The 17,912-nt window shown below is 37.9% G+C and overlaps 1 protein-coding gene across 11 annotated transcripts in view; it reads right to left on the bottom strand.

Annotated features, from left to right (window-relative positions):
- Nucleotides 1-17,912, bottom strand: part of magi2b (membrane associated guanylate kinase, WW and PDZ domain containing 2b) — a 108,618-nt gene that overhangs the window by 4,388 nt on the left and 86,318 nt on the right. For 3 of the 11 annotated variants that reach the window (XM_028000402.1, XM_028000393.1, XM_028000444.1), the window contains exons 12-22: nt 11,412-11,443; nt 9,720-9,900; nt 8,887-9,002; nt 7,553-7,745; nt 5,343-5,606; nt 4,397-4,582; nt 3,480-3,798; nt 2,969-2,992; nt 2,620-2,839; nt 2,326-2,469; nt 1,104-1,242 (exon numbers count right to left, since the gene is read on the bottom strand). In XM_028000402.1, the coding sequence (XP_027856203.1) occupies nt 1,104-1,242; nt 2,326-2,469; nt 2,620-2,839; nt 2,969-2,992; nt 3,480-3,798; nt 4,397-4,582; nt 5,343-5,606; nt 7,553-7,745; nt 8,887-9,002; nt 9,720-9,900; nt 11,412-11,443 (1,818 nt within the window). Of the gene's footprint in view, nt 1-689; nt 779-1,103; nt 1,243-2,325; nt 2,470-2,619; nt 2,840-2,968; nt 2,993-3,479; nt 3,799-4,396; nt 4,583-5,342; nt 5,607-7,552; nt 7,746-8,886; nt 9,003-9,719; nt 9,901-11,411; nt 11,444-17,912 lie in introns of all 11 variants that reach the window. The other 8 variants (XM_028000428.1, XM_028000470.1, XM_028000462.1 and 5 more) reach the window with 6 other exon arrangements.

Here is a 17,912-nt window from a genome sequence, read left to right on the forward strand (position 1 = left end):
CTCTTCCAAACGTTCTCGTGAATCTCTGTTCATTGCGGTCAAATAGATCAACATTTTTCTCGTCTAACAATAAAACGTTTCTCCTTTAGGCTTTTCAGTTTGTCTTTGTGACCAGTTTCAAATTTCAGGTGTGATTCTGAAGCAGGTGCTTCCTTTTTAGCTGCGACCTACTTACTTTACATTAACGTTAAACTGGAGTCACTGTGGTAATCCAACATCTAAACACTGACCTCAGCCCAATGGAGAATTTATGGACTTTGATCAAAAGCCAGTTTGAAGCCAGAAAAACAACTAATTTAAATAAACTTCACAATTTCTGCCAAGAAGAACGGTCAAGTATGCAGACAGTATTAAGCCAGAAGCCTGCTGATGTCTGCAAAAAATTGCGAGTGAAGTGCAACTCACTAAAGGACATTAGTGGAAGTATAAATATTTATTTAAGGCTGTGATTTGAGAAAGTTAAAACAAATGCACTCAGTTTTAAGCAATCATTCCACCCTGGAAAAAGAACAGTTCAATAAAAGTGTGAAATTATTAATACGGTATTAAACCCAGTAATGATTGTATGTAAACTTCTGGCCAGAAATGCTTGGGCTGGTTTGTTAGTCAGGCATTAATGATCACATATGCATGCATGCAGAAAGCACACAGAGTAGTGTGTATGTTAAGACATGCAGTTTTCCACGAACCGTGTCCTTAGAGTGGCCCATTAGGAAGAAATAGGGGGAGCTTAGTGTGTCACCTTTCATACACATGGAGAGGTTGGAAGGTACCATTCCTGAGGGAAGGCAAGTAAAAGCCTAAACCAATCGTAAGACTCACAGCAGATGGGTCCTTCATCCTACACTACATGAAGGATGTTATAGATGTACCAACAGTTTAATAAGAAATAGTTAAATATACGAGGATGAGTTTAATTTCAGACAAGAGAAGAGAAAAGCAAGGAGAAAATGTAGCAAGTTATCAACAATTGATTGGAAGTTCATAACCAAAACACAGAGAAAGCCTGGCAAGAATGGCAGAAAATGCATCTGTTGTCAGAGAGAGGTTGGGTGGAGAGATGGAGCCGTTTAGGGGATTTTCTCTGAGCCAGGAGAACCCACCATATTCCGGGACCTGTCCGGTGCCCCTCTTCAGCAGGAGCCTGACCCGCCTGCCTCCCGCCTTTATGAGTTCAATGGCGCGGGCGTGAGTCATGTCCCGGGTGCTGTCTCCGTTAATCTCTATGATTTGATCCCCCACCTACAACACACACACACACACACACCCACACCCACGCCCACACACACAGGAGAAGGTTCAGTCCTGTCAGCCTCTGGTTGCGCCTCAAAGCCTGGCTTTCGAACATAATCAGTCTTCAGGTTACTCAAAAAATAGTTTTATATCACTTAATTCTTAATTCAGTACCTTGCAAGTTTATTCACATTACTGGACTTTCTCACATTTTGTTGGATTACAACCACAAAATTCAGTTTATATTATTAGGATATTCATGACGTAGAGAAATAGAGTTTATGGGTGGACAATATGGACTTAAAATGTTATTATGATATTTTGTAATACTATTATAATAACTACAAAAATTATGGCATGACTGTATGACTGTGACTTCATGGCTCAGCATTCACAGGACCACAAACTCAAATATTGTAAAAACGTTCCCAGGTCAGGGATGAGATTGAAGAGATGTTTAACCTTTATCTTAGTACACCTGAAATAAGACAAAACTAACTTGCAACTTTTCAACAATATATAGGAGCTTGTTTTAAGTCAATAATTCGTTAGTATTGATTAAAAAAAAGTCCTAGTTCCACTGGCAGATTGTTTCACTCATAACATGGGAAAAATGTTATTTATAAGTGAAATAATCCAACAGTGAAACTAGTGCTTTTTTTAGTCCATATTAAGGAATCATTTACTTAAAACAAGCTCCTATTTCTTCCCAAAAAGTTACTTGTAAGTTAGTTTTTGTTCTATTTCAAGTGTACTAAGATATTTGCACCTTAAATAAAAGTAGACCTAAAATACTTGGTAAGATTTTGTGTTTTTATCATTGTAGCATCGAAAAAAGATTCGACAAAGTATTGACTCACAAAAACAGAAATGAATGTCTCGTGATTGAAACTGTTATTTATAAAACCATTTTTTTGTTTTTGTTTACACTTAATTATGCACCATTTTGAAATGGTGTTTTAGCTAATATCTGTTAAAAAAAGAGGTAATTTAACGTTAACACATATCCCACAACAAAATGTGGGACAGTTCAAGGGGTGTGAATACTTGTGCGAAGCTCTGCGACAATTACGATCGGAGACGTTATCTCACCCTCATCCTCCCGTTCCGTATTGCGGGCCCGTCCTCTGCAAGCCGCAGCACAAACAGGTCCATGCTGTACTCTCTGCCCCCACGAATGCTAAAGCCGAAACCCTTTGCACTTTTCTCCAGCTCCACCGTGAAATAATCATAGTCCTGCAGAACAAATATGAAGGCTCCCATTAACTCCTGCATATAATTACTATTCCAAAAAGCAATAATCCTGATTAATTAATCTGCATTGTGTTACAAATCTGCATACAAATTTGAAGTCTATGAAACAGGGGCAGGTAGTTCTTGCTCTACCTGTGGTCTGAAGTCAGCAGGGATTCCCAGAGGGAACTGCGCTGCTGCAGGATGCTGCCTGAAGTCCAGAAGGCCAGGCGGGTGTCGGTAGTCCAGCGTCGGCGGCTGGCGGTAATCGGTGACCGGAGGGTGACGATAGTCCACAGGAGGCTGCCGATAGTCGGTGAACGGAGGGTGACGGAAATCCGGTTTGACGTCCTGCCTTGCTTTTACCTCTGACCTGAAATGAAGGGAAATCAGCAACAAGATGATGACTGCGCTTTGTGTCACAAGGAGGAGAGCGGTGTTTTTAAGAATAGCCTCAGTGGAATCCACTGGAGGTTAATCAGTAGAGAAATAACTAACATACCAGGAAAACGGTGGGTAAGAATTCCTGCATGCGTGCAGATGGAGATAAAGGATGGAAATAAGAATTCCAGTTTTAAAGTCTTTCTCATTTCCTTTTAATAAAACTGGTATAAATTTACAGCTCTGGGAGTGCTACTCTGTGGGTCCTGGCCTGGGACTTACATACCTATCAAAGCAAGAGCTCACACTTTCATAGTTTTGACACGTAACACGGCCTGATTGCAGTGCTCCTGAATTATAGAACAGATACCGTATGGTAAATTATTCACCGACGCTAGGCGCTAAGTGGTGTTATGCAACTCGGCCGGCCTGAGACCGAGACTCTGACTGGGATGAAAACTGTCTGCAGTCACACGTTTTTCCCTGTGAACTTTATGGCATTCAAGAGGAAGAAGAAATTCTCTCCTCTGCACAAAATCTGTTTCTGTTCCTTGTGGAGATGTCATATCCTTTTCTTACATTACCAAAGAAGTTACTGACACACTGAATGCTTTCTCTTCAGTCCAGCTCACCTGCCATCATGGAGGTAGAGCTGCGGAGGAAGGCCAGAGGGCTGGGTGACCGGGCTCTGCTGGTTTCCAGCTGGTGCGGGCTGGGAGGCTGCTGGTGCAGGAGGCCCACCCACCGTTTGGTTAATATGAGCTGCTGTCTGGCCGGGCTGGACCGGTGCTTGACCCGGCTGCTGAGCTGTCGTTTGGCCAGACTGAGCGGCCATTTGGCTTGACTGGGCGCCTCCTTGGCTTGGCTGGGCTACAGGACTGGGCTGGGTCTGTGGGCTGTGTTTCTGGGTCATGGGGCTCTGTTTCTCTGAGTTGGGTCCAGACTGGGAACCTGGGACGGACAGAAGGTTGAAACCAAATTTTATCCAAGCAGAGAAGCCAGGCTGAAAATAGAAAGAACACTCAAGAGGAGAAAATATGTCAAATAAATAAAATACACCAAATTGTTGACTTAATACAATAAATGGCTTTTCAGAAGTGTTTGTCCTGAAACTTCTCACATTTTAGCACTTTACAACCACAAAATTCAGTGTATTTTATTCACATTTCATGTAGTCAACACAATAATTGCAAAGTAAAAACTGTATTGCACTTTATTAGCCCTCCTGGGTCAGTACTTTATGGAACTACCTGTTACTGAAACTACAGCTGCAAGTCTTTTTTAGTCTCTACCAGCTGTAAACATCTAGCCACTTAAATGGAGGGCATCAGGACTTTGACTGGGCCATTTGAACAAATGGAAATGCTTTATTCTAAACTATTGTATTGTAAATGTGGTTGTATTAGTCTCCTCCAAATCAATTCAGTTGGATTCACTGAAGACTGTGGTTGTAAAAATGATAAGTTCAAGAGGTATAAAAACTTCAAAGATTAGCAAAGATTGCTAATGGTCTACAGAAGCTTAATAATTGAATAGCATTTGGTCTTACTTTCTTCTGGTATGATGTGCAGGGTGACTGTTAGTCCAGCATCTTTGATGAGCTTGACAATATCTGCGTGAGGCATGCTGATGATGGACTGTCCATTCACGGCTAGGATTCGGTCTCCCACCTTCAGCTTCCCACATCTGTCCGCAGGGCTTCCATCAATGATGCGTCCAATTTTGTGAGGCACAGCTGGAAACAGACAATAGCAAAGTTAAAGCCACTAGCAGTTTTGAGGATGGAGATGTCATAGGGTTGTTTTATAGTCAAACCCTCCCAGGTTGTGGAAACCAGCTCCATTATAATTATATTTTCTTGCTAAAACATCCAGCTATTGTTTGACATTATGCAAAGCTGGCAATGTGAGGTTTGTTTTTATTGTCTAGTTGTTTAAAAACTGAAAATACCAGATCCAATATAAAACATGTTGAGAATATTCTGCATTACATCCTCAACAAAGATTGTGAAGATGATGTCTGTATGTCTGGCCAACAGGAAAACACAGAGAACTCTCTCCTCACAGCCATATTCCAGCTCTTCAGAGGGGATTGAAAAGTATTCCCTGACTAGAGAGGATATCTAGCCTCTCAAGCCATTTCTGCATTTACCTCCTTCAGTGGTTAGCAGACTCCTTTTGGTATGAATGAATGACAGTTGCTCTAGTTTGGATGCTCTTTATGAATTTAACTCTGTGTAAGGACGGACGGAGCCTTGATTTAGCCTGTTTAGGCTGAGATCTCACTCTTTTCATCATAATCTCAATCTCACTGGAATTAAAATGAGAATTAAAATGCTGATGGATTGGAAAATTCATAGTTTATATTTCTAACTTTATTATTGTGTCATATGGCTTTCATGATGCTCTTCTCTGCATTTTAATAATAATAATTCCCCCATAATATTGCAGCAGAAGTCGATTCCCCGTCTTTGTGGGGCATGAGGATGAACTCACTGATGACTGTGGTGTTCTCCGGTCTGTTCAGGGAGCTGATGATGACGAAGCCAAAGCCCTCATTCTCCTTGCGGTGAATGACCACGTCGCTGGTCTGCAGAGCGGACCCCTCCGGGGCTGAGGTTGCAGCTGGAGCGTTTGTTGTCACGGGGACCGGTGCGGAGGCTGCGTCGCTGCGCGGAGAGCTGTGCTGCGTCGACACAGAACCAGGACTCCGGCCGTTCACCGGGCAAGGCTCTCCTGATGGAAACGAGAGGAAAAGAGCTACTGTAACTGTAAAACCAATCTGTCTGTCAACGGTGCTTTAAAGTCAAACTGAATATAAAATTATAAAAAATATCTCAGTTCTTTATCATGTTTTAATGTTTAAAACTCTAATAGGGTTAACATGTTGTCTTTAAGTAACTTAGCTCATGCTCTTTCCCCATGATGACTTCGGATTTGAAGAGGTGGGTAGTAACTAGTTAAATTTATGCAATTACATTTACTTGAGTATCTTTTTATAAAAATTAAAAGTTACAAGTAACTTCAACGAAGAAAGACCAAACATATTTTAACATAATAACAGACACACAGCTAAAGTTGATGTTAAATGAGACTTCTTGTTGGTACACAAGCTTTGTTGTTCTGATATTTTCTATCTATATTCAATAAACACTACATATTATCACCAAAAGAAAAAGTACGTTGTTCTAATATACACATAAAATACTCTAAGTATAAATTTTATGTCAAGTCTTAGCTTGAGAAACTTTTTTGAAAAAGTTCCTTCTACCTTAATATGTTTTATGTTTTTGCATTTGTTGTTAAAAAAAACAACAAAAAAACTATTTTGGTCTTTAAAATGCCAGAATTTGTACATAACTGTGTATTTTTTGTGTTTGATGACATCGTTTTAAAATATGAAATCAGATTTTATGACCATACCCGGTATCTCAGTAGACTTTTTGCTAAATATACTGCACAAAAAAATAAAGGGAACACTTTAAGTGTGAAACACCTGTTTAAGTGTTTAACCCTTTATTTTTTTGAGCAGTGTACTTTTTCTAAGTAATTTCTAGGATGGCTACTTTTTACTTTTACTTCAGTAAAAATATTTTGAACGAGTGCTACTCTTACTTGGGTAAAAATTTTTGCTGCTCTGTCCAGATCTGCAGATTCGTGAAGTGCACCAGTCTCTCTTGGAGCACAACATTTCAGTATTATGAGGCCATGCTAACTAAACCTTCAAAGTTAGCATGGTGGTTTCTCAGCTTACAAGCTTCTCCCTTCTTCTTCCAATCTGCAGCTCATGTTAAAACGGTTTAGCTTCACTGTGGATGACGACGTTCTATCCAGCTTCATTCAGCTTCTTTCTTTTCTTCTGTTGCCTTAATGTGGCAAATGTACCCAAGGATGATTCAGACTAGTTGAGTTTAAAACGAATGGACACTTCTAAATAAATTATGAATAATTTTGGTTATTTTATCTCATATAAAACAAGAAAAAGGTTTAGTCTGAATTAATGTTGGACAGTGAGAACAAAATGTAATGTGTTGGTAAGCAGTGGATGTTAATGTCTGGTTAAGCCTGTCACAATAACAAATTCTGCTGGATGATAAATTGCCCCAGAACGTATTGCAATAAACATTAATATTGTTCTTTTAAGACCATTTTCAAGTAATATAACAGTAATAATGGCATAATAATGCAAGGACACATTGTTATGAATCAATAAATTTTAAATTCTAATGAACATTTGAAGATATTTGAAATATCCAAAATAAGTAAAGAAAACAACAGAAACAACAAATAAAATGAATTATAATGTTTGTGTAAACAAATTTATCTTTCAAAAAAAGGTATAGCTGAGACCAAAGCACCAGACTGAAGACTTTTATCATTCAATTTGTGGTAAAAAGAGATAAAAAAGAGAAAAACTATAAATCAAGCCAATGAAAATTATTGAGTTTCTTTTAATTTATCATTTGATGAATTGGTTTATTGTTTATTGTGACAGGCCTACGTCTAGTTTCAATTCTACATGTACAATCTCCTACCACAGAAAAGGCTTGTAGGAGAAGAACATACTGAACCTCGATGCAGCCTATCAGCATCAGCGTCTTGTCCAAGTCATATTTTTTAATCTGATGCCAACGAACTGAGCAGCTTGTTCTCCAATTTTAGTAAAAAGAAAAATAGAAGTAGAAGAAAACAAAACCCGTCCTCACCAGGCATCTGCACTCTCCTCCTCACAGTCAAGCTGACTTGACCATTGCGGGCGGCGGCGTGCATCAAGTCAATGACGTATTTGTGCGGTTTCCCAGCAACCACGTTTTTATCCACTGAAATTAGCTCGTCCCCGGGTCGAAGCCGGCCGTCGCGCTCAGCGGGAGTGTTCTCTATTATAGCGCCAATAACAATCTGTTCAAAGACAATCAATATTAGCAGCGCAGATGAAGGTGAAGAAGACGAGCAGGAGGCAACAATGTAGAAACACAAAAATGGAGGACCCTGGTTAACCTTTCAAATAATCTGCAGCCAAAGTCTCTCAGTTTGCCACAGTCATGCTGTTTTATTAGCAAGGCGTTACCTTCAGTATGGGAGGCAGTGAGCGGTTAGAGAGTTAGAGTGTAAATTACAGCGTGTCTAAAAGATGCATCTCCTTGTCAAAATATTCATCCTCCTGAAACTTCTTCACATTTTGTCACAAACTTCAATGTATCTTATAGGGATTATAGGTGATAGATCAACACAAAGCAACCAATAAGAACATCTGAAAAGTCTAGAGCATATTTGCATTCAGCCCTCCAGAGTCCAGACTTTGCAGAATCACTCTTTGCTGCGGTTACAGCTGCAGCTTTTGGGGGTTTTGCCTCCATCAGCTTTTCTCATCCAGAGTCATCTTCTCCTTTTCCTCTTTTCCAAAATAATCCAGTCAGATTAGATGGAGTGAATCTGTAAACATACAATTTCAAGTCTGGACATAGACATAGACATAGTTAGATTTATGTCTGGATATTGACTGGCCATTCTGTTAAATACAAGCTTTGATTTCAACGTTGTTTGATTTCCCAGTATTTACCTTTATTGATATTCCCAACATCTCATGCCAGGATCTCTGTCTCTTTCATCCCAACAGCATGATACTCTCACCACTACGTTTCATGGTGGTTTCCAAAACATTTGGTCTTATGCCACTCGTTGCCAATGTTCTAAAGCAGTTCAGATTTGTCAACAAAATTCTTCCCCCTGAGTTGTGGATCTCTGCAGCTCCCCTCGAGCTACCATGAGCCTCTCAACTGCTCCTCTGATTAAATATTCTCCTCTGTTTGCCACGCCTTCATCACTTTACGCTGAATGACCAGATAAAATCCCAATAAAATACATTTGAGTCTGCAGTCATAACATGACAAAATGTGGAGAAGTATAAAAGGTGTAATTACATTTGCAAGGTTCTGGATGTCGCTAATAGAGTGGGTGGTGTAGCAGTAGATGGATGTAAGATGAGTGTGGGATGTGATGAGGTTAAATAAGTGTGTGGTCCAGCCCGTCCCATACGAGCCTTGTCACGGGCGTCCGGACTCACAGCCTGCACGGCCTCGTCTCCCCCCAGGATGCGAAAGCCGAAGCCCGTTTTCTCCCTCAGCAGATGCACTTCCACCTCCTCGTACTCAGGACCTAAAGTTAACACACAGACAATTTTAAAAAGCTCATGTTGCCATGTTGGATTTAGAAGGAGACCGAGACAGTTTTGGTTTCTTCTTGATAACAAAAAATAATAGACTGATAGCGACACACATCAGTTTCAGGGGTAATAGAGTTTTTTTTTAAATGTTCCTTAAAATAAAACAAAACAAATTCTTCATTCATACAAGAAAGTGACTCAAAACCTATAAGTAAGTAAACCAGGCCTGTGAAATGTGATGCAACACTTCCTAAAATATAACAAAACAAAGGAGACAGCTTCTCCCCTGAGCAAAATATTTTTGAAAGAGCATACAAAGAGCAAAAAAAAGGGCATTGCCTTTCACATAACAAAGGCTAAACTGTGGTGAAAAAAAGAAGCATATAAATATGTTTACATGACTAAATGGGATTGAAACTGGATGGTGATTTTTAACTGGGATAAGCAGGAATTGACTTTCACCATTTTTGTTTAAATAGTAAGGGACTTGTGGGGTAAAAAAGTCACATTTTTAATATAATTCCTGGCCTAAATTAAGTCGAGGATTGTCCTGCATGTCTGATGCAACGGGGTCAAAGGTGAGGTAAGATCCAGAGCTATGCCATGACAGGGTTTTTTAATAGTTGTAAAGTATTTACTCAAAGGAAGATATTTTTAGTTTTATAACATAGCATGTCTAAACTTTGGAGGTTGTGGCTTCCTGCACTTACGTCTGCTCTCATAGATGGCCCTCGACTTCTCATAAAGGTCATAAGGGTCGGGTTTGTTCAGGTCAAAGCCCTCTGTGGAGTCGGGTACAGATGTGCGGTGATGTGGTTGGTTTGGGAAGGGCGTGCCAGGCAGCAGTACCGGGCCGGATAGGTTCGTCTGAGGGCTGCCCTGAGGGTCCCACTGGTTAAATAGCAATAATAATAAAACACAAAACAAGAAACATTTAATTTCACTAAGCTATAATACACAGCTCTATTTTTAGTTCACTGCATAGAGGTTCTTGAGTCACCTTCACTTTGCGCTGTTATGCTTTTTAATTAGCCAGATTTTGGTATAATGTTTTGAAGTCAATTAAAAGTTTTTCAGGTCTTCAGTGTCTCTCAAAGTTGTTTTTTTTTTTTTTTTTTACATTTTCTGGATTTAATCTTTCACTTTAACTTCCTTAGCTGATTATTGTGAGACAATTATTTCCCCCCTGGTCTGGTAGTCACTCCAGCTAAATATAATCAAGTGTTATTTCTGCACAAAAAAGACAACTTAGCATCAAACTAATCCAAGTAGCACATTTTGTAATCAGAAGTATTTCATAAAGTTAAATTACTCTTCTTTTTTAGTATAACTTATTTGAATAAATTTTAAATAGTATTTTAGCGCCAGCAAGTTGATTCCTGACTAATTCTTGGTTGAAATTTTGAAATAAAGTGACTGATCAGCTAAAGGATAATTCATTTTTCAGGTTTTCATTTACTTTTTCCAAATTTTCTAAAGAAATGACAGATACTGTATATACACTTCATCTGCTGCAATTAGTTTCTTTAGGCCTGGAACTTCTTTTGTCCTTTACTTTCATTATTTTAATAACAGGTTGCACACTGTAATGCAAGGACTGACTTTCAAAGAGTTTAATTTCAAAACATCTTCAATAAACATGAAAGCACACTGACGAAAGACACATTTGGGAGTTTAGAAGGACAACGCTGTGGGTGGTTTGAAGTTTTTTCTCTTTTTTGAATGTGTGCAGTTTGCTATTGTTTATTTATTCATGTCTTTCTTCTGAAGACACATTTAAAAGTGATACCACAGAGTTTTGTGTTGTTAGTATTTCAACAAGTGTACCAAATGAAAACTAATTACAGGGAAATTAAAACTACAAGGCTAACTTCATTCAAAAACAGCAGGGAACATGTGGTGAGAATACATGTAAACAAAGTAGGAAAATAATCCCCTGACCTCTGACATGCTAATTATGTGAACTAAATTTATTTAAATGTTGTGCTTCAGTGATTCTATTATACAGAGAAGTAAAAATAACTATGTGGATGGTGGTAGATGTGCAGACAATCATACATTTATAAATATTCTTCTTTATAGACCTAAATGACGTGTATTTTTAAGTTTCTTATTAATTGGCAAATAAGCAACACTAATATAAAAAGGCTTTGCTTTAGCCTTTATAAACAGAGTTGGCTAAAACTGATGGTTTTACTCTAGATCTTTGTAAAAGGCTTCAAAATATAATTAATCTATGAAATGTGTAATTGTTGTATTTAGTCTTATTTTTATAGATTTATTTTCAGATCAATCTTTTGTACATTTGCTTTCTTTCTATCTTTTATTCTTTGAACTGTTCTGATTATGTTTTTAATTGTTTTTATTAGTAGTATTTAGTTAGTTAGTTAGCAGTAACGTACTTGTTTGGACGCCTTCCATGGGGAGATGTGACCTGTGGGAAACGAAAAAGAAAAATCTGCTTACAGAAAATAAACAGACATGATTTGTTACAATGTTATAAAATAAAATCTATGTATAAATAAGTAGATAAGAGAGCGATAAACAAGCAAAACCCTTTTTTTGTTTGGAAAGTAACAAAATATCTCGGTGATGATTTCGAGTTTGTGTCACTTCCCCTAAACAATTTTTGCCGTTGCGTTTGTTTTCAACATTTTTACATCATTAGCTGTAGGCCCAAAGCACGCACTCCCAACCACAAGAACACACACTTTTCTCTGCAAGTCGCTTTTCATTTGCATAAAAGAAGCAGGAAGAGCTATATCACAACAACATACCCATGAACACAGCTCCCTTGTGACTCTGAATCTAAGGGATACAGTCCATTTGTGCTGCTAAGACCCAAATACATACATTTAGATGTGCAGCAGCTGCCTTGTACAAAATCCCACTGCATCTGAAACTCCACTCACATGGACTGAAATACATAAACCTTCTCCTAAAGCTCCACTCCTGCATGAATCCTTTAGCGGAGATGGGTGCCTGTACAAAATCCCTCGGAGAATTCAAGTAGTTAATATTTATTAAGTTTATGACATTTCACGAAAAATGTCAAGAAGCACTAAGAGGAATATATTTCTGGAATGACTCTCCAACTACATCTGCTTGCGCTAAAGCTACAATCCAGCTTTATCCTGTAAAATCAGCCAATTACTTGAGAAATAACTTGTCACCTACAGAACAAAATACCACTGTCAGTATGTTTTGCTATTTTCTTGTAAATTGTTATCTAATTAAAATATAAAAGCACACAAAGCAAACTCATCAGGAATCCTGATTCAGTTTCAGGATTTCTTTCTTCAAAAGTGCTTATTTGTGTTTTGCAAACTGTAGAACATTGTTTGATCTGCATAAAGGAGAAGGAATAAGACTCGTGGAGGAAGGTTGAGAACAGAGCTGAATTGGACAGATTTCATGAATACAGATATAAAGATTAAGATCTAATAAATAAATGTGATTTGTGGCCATATGTTTCTTGGACTGTCACCTTGCCTCGTTTTTTATTTGCTTCATAAATGACCACAGATTGACCCAAAAACCTCATTCACTCAGTTCTATTGAAATTACTTTTCAAGTCCTGATAAGTAATTTCAAGTTTCCTGCATCACCTGCATAAAAAAAGCTGATCAGAAACCAAAAACGGAGAAGCTGCTCAGTAAAGTTTAGGTACTAGTAGATTGTCTACTTTGATAAATCCATATTGGGGCATCATTTTAGGCAAATAGAAAAAAAACAGGTACACTGATGACGCTCAGATGATCATTTCTTCAATGTTTCCAAAGGGTGCTAAATTAAAATGTCCTTTCAAACATCCCAGTTTTTTATAGACTGAGATGTTTTGATCATCTCTAGTAAAAAATGTAAAACACTTTGATCAAACTTGAATAGGGTAGTTTTTCACCAAACAGAGATTCTCTAAATCCCATTCTAAGACGTATGAAAAATAGTTTTTGTGAAAACACAAAAAGGCATTTTCAGAACCTCCTTAAATTGAGACAAGCACAAACGGTGTAATACATGCCAGTCAAACCTTCCCTGAATTATTCTACAATTAAGCTTTTACTCTGTTAGTGAAAACAAAAAATATGGATTCTTCTTGCCACAAAATTATTCATGAAATCTTGTCTCGTCTTCTCTTTGTGAGCCCAAAATAATTACCATAATGGATTGTCTTGTTCCAGGATGTTCATCAACACATCTAATTTAAGGTGTTAAGAGCCTGAAACAGCGAAGCAGCAGCAGAAAGTCAATATGATGATGTAAAAGCTTGAGTGATGATGACAGCAGCTCAGTTTACATTTGAATAATTAAAAGGTAACTTTAAAAAGGAATATCAATCGGTATGTACCAGTTAAAGTTCGGAAGAAAATCAATGTCATTGCACTATTTATCTAGATCTAAAGGTCATTTAGGTGAGATTGTTCTGATGGACAGAGAAATCAGCTGATGACCAGAAACAGAAACGGCTTCATTTTAGGTCGATCGCCCAGTGAGCGTCCAGTCGGACACTCAATAATCCGTCACTATTCCAACCAAATAACGCAGCAAACCTGGTGCCAACAGGCTGCACTGACAACACCGCTGCTGGGTGAAGGTTATTACTAAGTGAAGCAGAATAAATGTCAGCTATTATTCTATCAAGTGTTTTACATTAAAGCACAGAGACTTTTAAAAGGATTTGCATTTTCTATGACATGTAGAGACATGTCTGCTGTTTATTCTGGCAGAGAAAAGGCAAGAGTGAGTTAGACTTTTAGGAGATATCAAGACAATCGAACAAATTAGAGCACTATTTGATCAGCTTGAGCTTTAAATGTGACAAAAACATCCAGGATTTGGAAATTTTGCTACTTTTGGGAATGCACAGCGAGGCAGATGTTTTACTTATGCTAACTTGATGCTAAAGCCAGATTAAAACATTTCAAGTCATTTCAGCTTAGATTTTTGAATTTAGTGAAATTCTCAACTTCATTAACCAGCTGTAGGTTACTACTATCATTGTTTTCTTGTCAGAGAAAACAAAAGTTTACAGAAAAGGGAATGCAATCAATAAATAAATGTCTTGTCGATTTTCTTGTCTCATGAGAGTTAATTTTTATCCATCTTGTCTATGACATATAATTTATTGGTTCTTTAGCATTGAACAGGCACATTAATATTATAACATGATTTTAATGACAAATTTCTGATAATTATCGAGTCACTAAGTGATGTATTTCATCCTTTTCAAAAAGAAAAGTAGTGAACAAATGACTTTATTCTTGGTTATGAATTCACATGTTTTTCTCTTTCCTACTGTTTGCTTGTTTGAAATAAATACACAAAATAAAAACAAATGACTATTTAAAAAGGTGAATAATAAAATTTTTTGCTTTTTATGACGGAAATTAGTCGGAAGCCAAATTTTTGTCACAGACATTAAAGGGGAGGAGAAAGAAGATGAGAAAGATGACAAAAGCATGGTTTTCTATGAGTTGTAAAAATGAACGCATGTTTAGGGAGCGCTATCCGTGGTGCTGAAGTGATTTGGCGACAGAGGGGGAGCTCAGCAGGAAGCTGGGAATGATAACTGCGTTCAGCAGGGAATACAGGCCTTCAGGGAGGCTTTAAGGATTTCTAATAACTCATTCTCAGGAAACTTTCCTTAACGATTCAGCAAACAAAACGACTATCGGCCACAAGTTAATTGTCCGTTCATATTAAAGAGGAACATTGTCCTCACAGTTGCATGTCAGCTTAATTTAAATGCAAATACAATTCACCGGCATATGTGCGGGGTGTGTGGCACGCTCGCGCGAATGCTGATGAATTACAAATGAATGACTTCCAAAGAGCCATCGTGTGGCTTCCCTCACAAGTCAGCGGTCAAGCCGTCTGGCAGGCTGGGCCTCAGACTCGCCCGCTGGGTTCTGGATGAACTTCAGGTTCGTTCCGATTGGTTCAAGCAACTCGGCACCTTCTCCTTCCACTCTGCCTCCAAACGCATCCTGATTGGTGCTGCAAAACGCTTCAGATATGTGGTTGGCTCGGATTTGGGCTGGGATGTCAGGGGACGGAGCTGCGAACATGACCAGAGCTCAGCAGAACGCTGGCAAAGCGCCCACGCTACGGCGAAGCAGTCACACAGCCACACATGAAGAAGACCAACACAGAGTCTCTGTTCTGAGAGACAAAACAGCAACATTGAAGTCGCAGGATGTCATCTTTTTTTTTTTTTTTTTTACTCACTAAATAGTGATCTGCAGATTAACTCCAGCAGAAACATGAATGATTGTAAAGAAGTTCCTTTTGTTTCAGGCTGATGACTCTCCACAGAGTGCAGGTTTCTTAAGTCTTCATGTGAAAAATACAAATTTTTAGCTGATGAATTCAAAGTAGAGATGGAGACATTGCCATCATTACTTTTGGAAAGTTCCTTATGTTTTACTTCGCTGCAACAATTGTAACCGCATCAACTTTCAGCTGCATTTCTGGCTGCTTTGTGCTCAGTTTTGTTCTTGAATGACGGAGTTTTTATTTAAAATATTTCTGGATTTCAGTCATGAAAATTAATTAAACTAACATGAACACAACAGAAAATGAAATATTACAGTAATTATGATATATGTCCTTTAAGATTTACATGAGTAATGTCAGTAAATTAACAAAATAATTCAACAACATACTAATTTGCTTAAGTTAGAACTAAAAACTTAAGTAGATTAAAAATAATCTGCTTTGGTTCTGAAATGTAAGTCTATGGCTTTTACAACAATACAAACAAGATAAGAAGATATAGTGATATAAGAAGTGATGAGATAAGTTGTCACAAAATAAAATTTAAGACAAAAAATAAACAATCTAAACATATTCTAGACTATTAGACTTTAATATGTGATGAATGAATCAAGACTTCAAGAACTTGGAGAAACCTGGATAAAATTTCTCTTTAGGATTCATCATGGCGTTAACTATAAACGACTTAATATTAACTATAATTCTTGAATCAATAAATGCACATATACACAGACTGAAACCTGTGACTGCAAGAAAATGAAATATCTTTAAAAATCTGATATTAATTTGTTGTTTTATTTCTTTGGGAATTATAAATTTGACTGTGAAATATCACTACATTCCTTAACCCACCACCAGGGGGCAGACACCAGCTCTGCTAATTAGAAGATGCTCAAGCAGCATGACATTAGCTCTGTGTTGCTCATGTCTACATGTAAGCATGCAGCTGCACACACTGCTGCATTTTCTGCTTCTGCAGGAAACATTAGAATCATTTGTTCCCATCACATCATTTTAATTAGCTCTAATGCAGCCGGAGTACAGAGTGTGAGCAAACTTTCGGTTCATGTTGGGTTTGCTCAGCTGTGCAGAAGTTTGGTGCTTTAATAAGTCTGCCGTAAAATAAGCGAACCAACTCTTATATTAGGTATTAGTATCGCTCAGCGCTCATGTCTTTGATGGCTTCTCAAAGTCTAAATAATAATTCCAGTCACACATAAATTAATTAAAACCTGAGATGCATGTTAGAGTGATTACTTTCATCCCTAATTAAATACAATCCATGAAAAGAGTGATGCAAACAAGAGTCTACAATTTACCCCTTTATTATACTGATACCATCTGAGAAACAATGCAAATGAACTTCTCTACTGGCAGTCAACCCCAGAGAAACCAAAGTCAAAGGGAAAACAAGAATTTAAAGAAAAGAGATTGCTTCTTTGTGCTTTAACTCTGGAGTTTGTGCATTGCTCCACAGATTACTCCGTGTGGTTAAAAATGTGTGTTTGTCAGATGGCCAGAGGCTGAATATTATCAGCAGATTAAGGAAATTATCAAGTCAAATTCTGACCTTTGACCAGAGAACAGAATGTAGAATCGGTGCGAGTGCACACGTCAAACAAATAAAGACGACGAGTTTAAGTTTCTTTGGAGGAGACAGAAAAAAATGGTCAGAATATTTCCTTTAAGCTTCCGTGCAGTGAAAACCTGTCTTCCCTCGAAATATTTCCAAAGAACGATCGAAGTCTCATCTTTGTTTTATGCTTAGATTGTTGCTGAATGTGCAGAATATCTTAAAGACCATTCTGTGCAAAGAGCAGCTCATCAGTTTGTGTTCTTGTCTCGTTTCAACTATTCCCAACCCAGCATCGCACCATGATGGACTTGAACGCAAAAATAAAAGAATAATGTTGCATGACTCCAGTCGGCCAAGTTCTTTCACAACACTCGGAAGTCTGTCTTTGTGAGTTCTACAGGGAATTTAGGCTCAAAACATTTCGTTATAACTACTGCAGGAAGGTTCCTACACATTGTTCATGTCCAGATTCCATAGTTTCACGTATTTCACGTATCTCTGTTAATTTATTTACTGTAGATGCTTCTGTTAGGGTCACAGTTTAAATTACAAAATCTACAAAAACCAGAGGAAGGGATGGGATGACGGAACAATCAGCAACACTTAGACAAATTTAACAGATATTTAAGTCTGGAAAGCATTTAAATCATATTTTTGGACACTTTTTCCAGAGCGCATAGGAACCCAGTGCATTTATTATAAAGATGGTTTCTCCCTGTGGGACTGAAGCTGCTTTCCTGACAACAACAAAGAGACTTTAACTCCCACTGCAACCCTCTAGCTTGTTTTACATTTAATATTCTGTATCTTTAAACAGCTACTACAACATGACAAGAGTAATAAAGCCCAAGCAGTCACAATACATTTGATATTTGCAATAAATTCTCTCAGCAAAGCAGCACAAAAAAACAACTATTAATTTTACAGTAGTTTATTTCTCTTGATCAATACAACAAAATGTTTTGAAGAACTTTATGTATTGTTCTTAGGAATCGGTAATCTTAATTATTTAATATTGCAGAGGCAAAATCTCATTTACAGACTTTCAGAC

This window comes from Xiphophorus couchianus, chromosome 2, assembly GCF_001444195.1.
Source record: "Xiphophorus couchianus chromosome 2, X_couchianus-1.0, whole genome shotgun sequence".
In the NCBI taxonomy this organism is placed as follows: Eukaryota; Metazoa; Chordata; class Actinopteri; order Cyprinodontiformes; family Poeciliidae; genus Xiphophorus; species Xiphophorus couchianus.